General features: G+C 43.7%; 2 protein-coding genes across 5 annotated transcripts in view; one reads left to right on the plus strand and one right to left on the minus strand.

Moving 5' to 3' along the window:
• The window catches only part of MED12L (mediator complex subunit 12L), a 156,728-nt gene that overhangs the window by 55,023 nt on the left and 91,225 nt on the right, over positions 1 to 10,480 (minus strand). The gene's annotated exons all lie outside the window — the stretch shown is intronic.
• Positions 539 to 2,424, plus strand: P2RY13 (purinergic receptor P2Y13). The gene is made up of 2 exons (XM_076341532.1): positions 539 to 703; positions 1,239 to 2,424. Exon 2 carries the CDS (start codon positions 1,251 to 1,253, stop codon positions 2,280 to 2,282), a length of 1,032 nt encoding a protein of 343 aa, XP_076197647.1. The 5' UTR covers positions 539 to 703; positions 1,239 to 1,250; the 3' UTR covers positions 2,283 to 2,424.

Consider the following 10,480-nt stretch of genomic DNA (forward strand, 5'->3'; position numbering starts at 1 on the left):
TAACCAGCACGCTGTATCACCTGGCTACACTGACACCAAAATAAACCAGAAATCCCATTCTGGAGGTCAAGATCAAGCTCTGGTTCATGTGTCAATATTAACAGGTTACAGAGGGAGGGTACAGTTTCTGAATATGTCAGTGCACAGGATTCTGTAGCCGAGTAACCCACTGTAAGGGTGGCTCTGAGCAGACGTTTTGGTCACACATTTGATGATGACTAGTGCTGTCCAGAACAGGGGAATTCACACACACAAACAAGAACTCAGAGCTACATTTGAGGATTATCCTGGAAAACTGTCAGGAAACACTCTGTTTGTTCATCCCACGTCTCTAAAGGAGCCAAATCATAACGGCACAGTGTAGGTGCCATCAGGTCTGCCCCACACAAACAAAAAGCCAGAAAATGTGCCTGTCTTGATGGATATGGTAATTTTTTTATTAGTATAGGAGAAGGTAGTGTACTTTCTGACAGAGAGCAAAAGGAAGAGAGAAAAGCAACAGCAAACATGATTAACAAACTCAGGCGATACATGAAAATGAGGAAGGAAACAACAACCAACACCAACAGAAAAAGTCTCGTCTTTCTACACATTTCCCCATTCTTAATACTTTGCTCGAGGCTTCTGTCAGCAGAGGAACAGCAGATGAACCGGAGATAGCCAAAGACCCCTCTCTGAAACAGTTGCTGCCAGGTTTGCTCAGGTACTTGCACAATCAGAGCGTTCATGTGGTGTGATGGGGCACTCGGTCATCTGGCTTTCAGATGTAAGAGGCTGATAACCAGCAGTATGCATCTTATTTTGAAAGTGTTATTTAAATCTGTGCTGAGAATGGAAAAATGGTGTGTGCTTGGTAAGAAATACCAGAAGTCACTTCCCCAGAAGCACCTTGCTTTTGGGCCACAACTGTAAAATTTCTATTCAATGTTAAAATACATTTCCATGTAAAGACAAATGGTGCTTTAGGCAATCTGCTGTTATACCTTGCTATTATATTATCTTAGACCTCCATAATGAATATATACCATTTTCGCTTTTTATTAATGTTAGTTTGTAAACAGCTTAAACTTAGGAAAATATTTAGATTTTCTATGAACTAGAAGAGAAATCCGTCGGTCTATTTAATGCACGTTCAGGTTTTGTGTTTATTTGTGTAAACCTGCCAGTCACTGCAAGGAACATGCAATTTTAAATACAGAATGTTATGTTTTATGTTTTTTCTCTCCTTTTCACCCAAGTTATTTCAAACAATGGGCGACTTTGCGAACGAGAGTATTGTCAGTAACTCCACTGGAGCACCCTACTCTGCACCGTGCCACCGAGACACCACAGTCACCCACCTGGTCTTCCCAGTACTGTACACACTCATCTTCCTTCTGGGACTCGTACTGAACAGCCTGGCTTTTTGGGCTTTCTTCCATATTCCAAGCACATCAACTTTCATTGTCTACCTGAAAAATATCTTAGTTTCTGATTTTATAATGACCCTGATGCTCCCTCTGAAAATCCTGACGGACTCTGGCCTGGGACCATGGCAACTCAAAGCCTTTGTCTGTCGCTTCTCAGCCGTAGTATTTTATGACACCATGTATATTAGCATAGTGCTACTTGGTCTCATTGCTTTTGACAGATTTCTCAAGATTGTGAGACCTTTTGGGAAGTTCTGGGTGCAAAAACTGTCCTCAGCAAAGATTCTTGCGGGTCTGGTCTGGCTCTTCTTCTTTGTTCTCTCTCTGCCTAACATGATCTTATCGAACAAGAAAGCAACGCCCCAATCTGTGAAGAAGTGTGCCTCGTTGAAGAATTACTTCGGACTCAAATGGCACGAAGTTGTCAATTATATCTGTCAATTCGTCTTCTGGACTGTTCTCATCCTCATGTTTCTATTTTATACAATTATTGCCAAAAAGGTATATGTGTCTTACAAAAAAACACAGAAGACAGACAACAAAAGCGAACAAAGGATCAAGGGGAAAGTATTCATCATTTTTACTGTATTTTTCTTATGCTTTGCCCCCTTTCATTTTAGCAGGGTTCCCTATACTCTGAGTCAAACAGCCACCCGAATGGACTGCCGTTTGCAGAACCACCTCTTTGTCGCAAAAGAAAGCACTCTGTGGCTGGCTGCCACAAATGTCTGCATGGACCCCCTGATATACATGTTCTTGTGCAAACCATTTGTAGAAAAGGTTTTATGCAGGAGAGTAAAGACATTTCGGAAAACAGTTCATACAAATCCAAAAACAGAACTGATCACACGAATGTCTGCTACTGAATCTTGATTCTGCAGCTTCACGCTCTACAGTTTCTGCATATTCATAGAGAAGTTAACAAATAATTTGTTTTATTTCTGCTGTAGAAAATGAAAGGGCGGTTGTACTGTAATATTAATACTTAATAAAAACAGCACAATGGATTTCCCTATTTATGCTCACTGTTTAGCCTTAATAGGCAAAAAGCTGTCACTCAAACTGCCGGCCCCAATCTAACACCGATCTTCCCAAGCTGTGCTCTCTCATTGACACCACCATCATTAATCAAAGCTGTGGAAGCCCAGCCGTGTCTTGGTTGTGCCTGCCCAGCCACAGTACTGCTACACTCACACCACAGAGATCTGTATTACCTCGGAGTCACTCATGCAAGTTCACAGACATAACCACATCGGTCTGAATAGAAAAATAGCACTGATCATGCATAAAACTAACAGCAATCAGTTTGTAGTCTTGCATTTCTGTGCTGGCTCTGCAAAGCTAATGAGAACAGAGGTTTTTCTGATTTGGTCACTAAATCATGTCCACCTCATAGAATACAGACAAACCGTAGCCTATGAATTAAAATACCTTCATATAACTTAAGACAATCTACAAAATAATTCTATCTGCTTTAAACAAAAAACGCTTACTTGTTAACATTTAAGCAGCTTACTGACTATGGCTGCTTCTAAGGACAATTTAGCTTTATTTGGGCTTAAAACCCAGAGCTGTTGATTTTGTACGTCAGTAATTCTTACACTGGGTGTCAGCTCGGCTGGCACGTCACAGGGCAGGGAAGAGGAGGAACTGTACTTCACAGAGCGAAGAAGGACACAGTCCCTCCCCGTCCCTACCCACCTTTCTCACAGCCGTAATTACTTTCCTACCGCCTACACTGTTTCACTATCCTTCCTCTCCACTCCCAGCGGGGACTTTGGTGGAGGACGCAGTCGGCAATACACCAGCGTCCCCCCAGAGCACACTCCTTATCCGGGCTAGCAGAAGACCCAGGACTGCTTCCCCTGCAAAGGGCACCCCAGAGCCGCGTAGCATTCACCCCTACCCTACCACTCACCAGAGGGGAACAGCCAGAAATGTTCCCCTGGGTGGCACATTCACTCTTCCCAGTCCCAATGATGGGCAAAGAGAAGGCAGCAAGCAACGCGGCCTAACCCTCCCCGTCCAGAAAATCCCTCTCCACCCAGCTCACCGCACCATTCACAGAGGTCTCCTTTAGCTATCCCACAGGGGAAGTCCAAATGGATGGGCCTAAAGAGAAACTGCTTTCTAACTGAAAATCCTGGAATTTATTTCACTATTGTACGACATGAAAGACATACCAACCATTTATTGACTACAACTCTACAACTCTCATATTATAAAAACTGTTAAACTTTCCTTAGCCCTCAGCAATGCTTCCTTGCTTCTCAAACAACACGTTCCTACTGCTACTTGCCCCCCTGACATACCTGCCACCCCAGAGGACTACCTCTGCATCATGCACTGCTCAGGTGACATGGCATTGCAGAAAGGGCCTCAGGGAAAGCACCACAACTTGCTCTCTTCCATCAGCCCTATTGCCTGTTGGAACTCCCATCACCCCTCCTGCCTCCCGCCCCGTACCCGGACACTCATCTCCTGCTGCTTTGTGACACTGTGGAGCTGAAGTGTGAGAGTCCCCAGCACCTTGCTGAGAAAACAGTCAGAAAACTGCTTAAAGAAATGAGTCTGAAAATGTTTCTCTAAGCCTCTTGATATAGTACAGCAGCTAACATAGTGACCAGAGCTAAACATCAGGAGAAGACGGTTTGTAAATCAGCTGTGATCTTCCACCAGGCAGGTGCCCATGGAAATCTGTGTTCCTGAGCTTTGGGTATATTAGGGAAGAAGTCAGCCCTAAACTTTGCAGCTCGGTCCTCCCTCTTCCAAGTGAATCACACCAGCATAGCTAATACGGAGGTCCTCAGGACTCTCAGCACAGACTTACATCCAGCTCTGGATTTAAAAGTGGAACTCTGGCCCATTATTCTGGCTATTACAAAGACAGACAGTAACATAAAATGAGCAATATGGCAGTGATAAACTATGAAAATGCTGAAGAACAGAAAACTTATTCAACTGTGGAAGTTTTTTTTGTTTTCCCATTTCTACTGCTTGTAATACAAGGCTCATTTAACGCTGTGCACAAACACATACTGGCAGTACACACAGTTAAGTACTAAGATCCTGCATGTAAGGGTGGGTGTAACCACAAAATGGGCTGAGTTGCTCCTTAAATAAGGGGTGTGCCAAAGGTTTCAGAGGAGTCTTAATCATCTGTTTTTCAGCTGCTGCTTCTTAGGTAGGTAAAAGGGAGCCAGAGTTACCAAACTCTGGAGCAGAGAAATGCAAGGTGACTGCAAGGATAAGACATCTGGTTGATCCACTTAAATAAAAAAAGTCCCTCAAAATTCTAACATTTGGGATTTTGCACTTTTTTCTGCAAGTTTTTAGATCCCTGCCTCCAGATGGAAGTAAGAATCGTAACAGTTAAAATGCCTCAAAGTTTAGGTCTCTGCTTTCTAAGGCTCAAAAAAATAACCAAAGTAATATTTTATATTTTACACCTAACCAAAATGGAGACATGTTTTGAGAACAGACTTCCCTTCAAGATGAGGAAGCCATCAGCCTAGACCAGAGGTAGAGAGTACCAACAGCATGCCATAGAAAGCTGCTCTTCTGGGCTCTCCAGATTTCTTTAGCGCAGTCAAGGAATTTATGTAATTCAGACTAGTGTATTCAATACAACAGTCACCATTTTTCCAAATCTGACTTTTTTTCCCAGCTTAACTTGGAAAGGCTGGTACTGACACTTGTGCCCCAGGAGCTGCTAAGAGAAATGTTTGCTTTTCCTAGATTCAGCAGTTGTACAAGACAGAGCAAACGCATGTAACATTTCCACCTTACGCATGCCTACTCCAGTCCATCACCACCATGAGGCAGCAGCAGGGCTTTTCCTTTCCACATCCAAATGTTCATTTGCTTGGCTTGTCTATGCTCCAGACTAGAAGCAACAGACAACCTAGAAACTGGAAAACTGGCACCAGGCCTTAAACTTGTTCAGACAAATGAACCTTATTCCAGGCTTCTATGGTCCAGGATTCACACAAAAACTATTGACACTTATTCTAAACATTTTTACAGGTTGCTGGGTTCCCAAAAGGGGAACTATAGGGCACTAGGCAGTCGAGTTTTGTAGGAACTGAATCTTATTTGGGTACACAAAGGCTTACATATATTTATTTGTATTTTTTATTTTACTTGCGTTTCAGAAAAAGGAAACCTATTATACCTTTGCCTAATACACGCACCATCTAGCCTTCCAGATTTTGTATCATACTGCCTCTCCTCAGAGGGACAGCAAGTTAATTCCTGAATGCCTAAAGACAAATTCTGCACTTCATACACGTCCTGACTCTTGGGCACAGCGATACACATCCCTCTATCAAGGCTCCTACAACTCCGAGTACTGAGAAAACTCTCATAACATACAGCAGTACTTCAATTAATTACAAATGCAAAACAACAATTTGCATCATGAACAAGAGCTAGGAAGCCAAGTTGAGCAACGAAGATATTACCCATATGATTACACACAAACACACAGAGCCAGCAGGTTGCATGTGAAAACTAAACGCACTAGGATAGACCTAAGTCTGTAGACAGGATCAGCCAGCCAAGGTGTATAACTTCAGGTTACCTGTCAACATAATGCGAGGAACTCGAGGATAGAGGAAAAAAGAAATGAGCTTTTTAGAAGTCAGTTCTTAATTAACTCTTTCCCTTTAGTGACAGCCATCAAAACCGTGATAGAAGTAAACCACGCAAGGAAAGGGGAAGTGTAAAATTCTTCCAAGACACTTCCACTGACAAAAGCACCTCCATCTTGCACATCTGAAGGTATAACACTGGAGGAATCATCCCAGTGTTGCAAGCTCTGATCATCCTACCACTTTTCTATGTTCAAAAAAAAGAAAAAGCCAGTGTCATATATTATCCAGGTGGCTAATCTGCTTTAAAAATAACCCTGTAGTTCATATTGCTAAATATGATAGTAAAGGAGTTCTAGAATGAAGCAACACAATAATTGTTGTAATAACGTCGTTCAGGCTCTTACGAAATCTGAGAATTGCTCTCTAATCACCAGAATACAAAAAGGGACATCCAACCTTTAAATAATGTGAACAATAGTAAAGTTATAGGTTAGCTTTCAGCTTTTCTTTACATCAGAGCTTCACATTTCTTTTGCGCTGTTTTTACGACAAGCTCCATAGCATTTCCTTTTCATGTGGCGGCTAGTCCTGACTTGCTCCAGCCTGAGAACAGCCAAACAACACGTCTGAATTAAAAGCCTGCTAGGGGATGCTATGGCAGTGGTTTCTAACCCATTAAGTTTTACCGATACACCAAAATACAGAGATTTTTAAAGAAAAGTTAATGTGCCACTATACCACATTCAAAAAACAAACAAAAAACCCCCATACTCATGTAGATTTTACAAATCTATTTATTATTTGACCACTGTTAACACACAAATTTGGTGTGTGTACTCCACAGAGTACCAACTATTAAATGCTTGGGTCTCTGTAAGAAATGAAATTATATTTTTTAAACATTTCAGTTTTCACTTCTAATTTCTTCCCTTCTTCTCCATGACATGTCCTGCAGCACTGTTTCTCAGACCCCAGCCTAAGACAACACCAGCATTAGAAGTGCCTGAAGAACAACAGCGCAAATCAAACCATAACGCACTGTCGTGCCATGTCTTGACTGAAGCCCACAGGACTGAGACCAGAGGAGCGGACACATTTGCCAGCACCACCCCAGGGTCGGAACCGTGCCCCACACCAGGGATGCAGTACAGCAGCCGGCTTGGGAGCGCATGGTCTTGTGCAAAACACAAGTCAAGCATGTAAAACTGCTGTTTATGACCTATCTGCAAATCTGCTTCCAGCCCTCAGCTATGGCACTCAGACTTCCAGGTTCCCAAGTCGCTGATCCCAGGCATCTGCTGTTCCTCAGAACAGAGACAGGAGCTTATCACTCTGCGGCTGAGGGGCATGATGTCAGGTGGTCTGTGCACAGAAACACTGGAAACAAGACCAACACAGTGTGAATGCTTTGTTCAGTGCCCAAGCTGTGAAGTCTCTGCTCCTCTAAGGACCTCTGACACTGGAATTTTGGGTTGTACAAACATCCCAGAGAAGGAACATCTATTACGAGATATTTCGATGGAAGAGAGAGGTGGATTTCTCCTGCAACTTCTGCAATGTTCCCCAGAAACGTCAGAGAGGTCTTCTCTTCAGGAAACCTGAAGGACTACCTATGTGGCCTGCAACAAGCGGGTGTCCACTGTGGCATCTGGATGAGTGTTCAGACATAGCTCTCGAGAGCCAGGTTTCTGAAAGATGGGAATTTTGAAGGGTCTAATCCCAGCCAATTTTCGAGAAGCCAGCACGAGAACCCACCTTCCCTCAACTCTGCCTTGTGAAGAGTCATCCAGAGACAGGACACAGATTGACAGCACCAGAACTGTGAGCACTGTTCACATCACTCATCTCCAGGGCCCATGTGCCTGCAGCAAGTCACTTACAAGCTAGCCTGATCTCCAAGTGGCTCCTTGAAAGGATGCAGTATCTGAGGGGTGAACCGAACAGCATCAAATGGGAAACTGGCCTGAGATATGTGGTGAAGATAATCTGTGTGCAGAACAGCAGCCACAGACCATGACACTACCAGCTACATCTAGTACTGGAGTCCATTGCACAATCAGGTCACACAAGATACAGACAGAAAATCACCGCTGGTAATACCCGTGGGAAAAGACCGAGAAGTCGTCACGTTGTCAGAGCTAAACTCACAGAGCTCTAACACAGGCACTGACAGGTCTACATTGCAACAAAGCCAAAGAATAGACCCTTTGGACAATGGTTGTTTTACCACTGGAGAGGAGAGGAGAGGAGACCACAGTGAAAAAGTGGTGCTAAGGTAAGATGCAAAGCTGCGTATAACAGGTCTGACTTGAGCATCAAACATCTGGTATTGGGGAATAGATCTGAGAAATCCCCAAAAGGGCAAAGAAACAGACATTCAAATGAAATCCCCCAAATTCTCAAAAGGAAAGAGATGAGGCCAACCCCAAAATCAGCACAGAATTTGCACAGCACCCTGTCCTCAGGTAAACCAGACCGTGCTGAAAGTCAACCAAAGAGCTCAAAGTACAAGGCCCATCTAGATATTCTCATATTCTCCCAGCACAGCCACAGGAGAAAGGGCAAGATAGTTAAACAGCCTTGTACACTCCCCAGAGGAAGAATGAGGTCTCCACTTAACAGAGAGCGAAGACAGTGATTTACAGAGACAGGAGTGAAACACCTCAGAAGAGATTTAATGCTGAGAAATCATAGCTACATGGCTATGCAGTGAGCTGTACCGTACCTGAGCTGTGCTAACTGATAGCACTTACCACTGTATCCCAGGGTGGCTCTCACTGCCCTCTCCACGGGATAACTTCTCAGCTCAAAGAAGCAGCCTGCAAGACCATCAGTCAGGCACATACTCCTGTCTTACACAAGCTCCACTGAGAAGAGAGAACCAGATCACCACAAGTAATGTTAGGGTGGAAAATGACTGAAAGCCACTGAGGAGGTGAACCAAAAATTGGAAGGAAAAACAGAAGGCACCATTAGTCTAGAAACAAGACAAGCAGTTGAGAGGGGAACAACACACAAGCAGCTGCTAAGCACTGGAGCACAAGGGACAGCTGAAAGAAGGTGAAATGGTGACTGGCACACACTGTCTTATGTAGCCATGTGCAAGGTCTGAGAGAGGCGGAGACTTCGTCAAGTCTCCTCTCCCTAACTGCAGAAAAAGCCTTCTCCATCCTCAGGTGATATGATGTGTGCACTCCAGCATGTGCATGCAATGCGGGCCATCACTTAATGTCAAAATATCCAGCTCCTGAGATCAGTTTTGCAGCTTGCAGTAATAAAGGTAAAAACATTACAGAAGTATAACACGTGTTCCTGCTGGCTTCATTTACATTATCTGTTTTGCCTTGCAAAAGCTGGTCTTCAAAGATGAGCCGTGCCAGAAGTCTCCTACGGTCAGGGACTGTACCTGATTCAAGGGAGAGGTCCCAAGGCAAGTGGGAATTTTACAGTTTGTGCACTAGCAGAAATGTGGACATTAGCACAGGGCCCCCCTGGACATGTGGCCAGAGGAAACTGTTCACCAGTATGGGGAGGGCAGCTGGTAGGACCTGCTCCTGCTCCAGCTCCTCACAGGGCTCCACGCATCTGCCAAGGGCACCTATGTAGAAGGCTATCCAGTTTCAGAAGAGGGGGGCTGGGGTTTCAGTCCCTCAGATCTTTGAGGAAAAAAGAAAAAAAAAGTGTATGGAGAAGTCCAGGCAGAACAGACAGAACAGTCTGAGAAAAATGACTTGGCAGCCATTGCTCTAATAGCATTAAGATTCTTTTTTCTTTCCTCCTGAAGATTTAATGAGGGAGATATATATATTTGCTTTCTTTTTAAGAAGGCAGCAGAAATGGGAAATTAACCATTTCATCTTCTACTGACACGAAGCAAAATTTTGTCCTGATATAACTACTGCCATGATTATTTCAATGCTCTTAAGGCACTAATTATCTTAGTCTAAATTTGCGTACACCCAGGACCACTGACAGCAGGACTGCAAGAGTCAGCGGGCTCACAGTCAAGAGTCTTAAAGAACACCGTGACAGTAAAAAGTATGCAGTAAACAGACAGTTTAGTCATTTTAGCTGAAATATTTAGTTACAGACTTAACATTTTACTTTCATCCTACACGCTATTAAGAAGAGAGGATCTGTTGAAAGCACATTAGTGTCTAAATACAGTCAAATTAATAATTGACATGATAATCTCGATTAGCAGATATTTGTATCTATCCAGCACAAGATTTTTCAGTATCACATTAAATTCACATTCACCCTGCAGATAAAACTCTATTAACCGAAAGGCACAGGCACAGTTACACAGGTTGCTGTAAAACACAACTTCAGACTGTCTGCAACATCTTGCTGCACGAAGGCTGCTGCCTTTAACAGGCACTAACCCACCTCTCAGGTGAATCACCGTCTGCGTCCTGGGCGCCCAAGCTGCTCCGGAGCCAGGAAGTGAGCGGGAGCCGCTCACCTACCCTGGCA

This window comes from Aptenodytes patagonicus, chromosome 6, assembly GCF_965638725.1.
Source record: "Aptenodytes patagonicus chromosome 6, bAptPat1.pri.cur, whole genome shotgun sequence".
Taxonomy (NCBI): Eukaryota; Metazoa; Chordata; class Aves; order Sphenisciformes; family Spheniscidae; genus Aptenodytes; species Aptenodytes patagonicus.

What these genes read in the sequence shown, in the direction of transcription:
- P2RY13 (XM_076341532.1), top strand. Translation starts at nt 1,251, where the DNA reads ATGGGCGACTTTGCGAACGAGAGTATTGTCAGTAACTCCACTGGAGCA.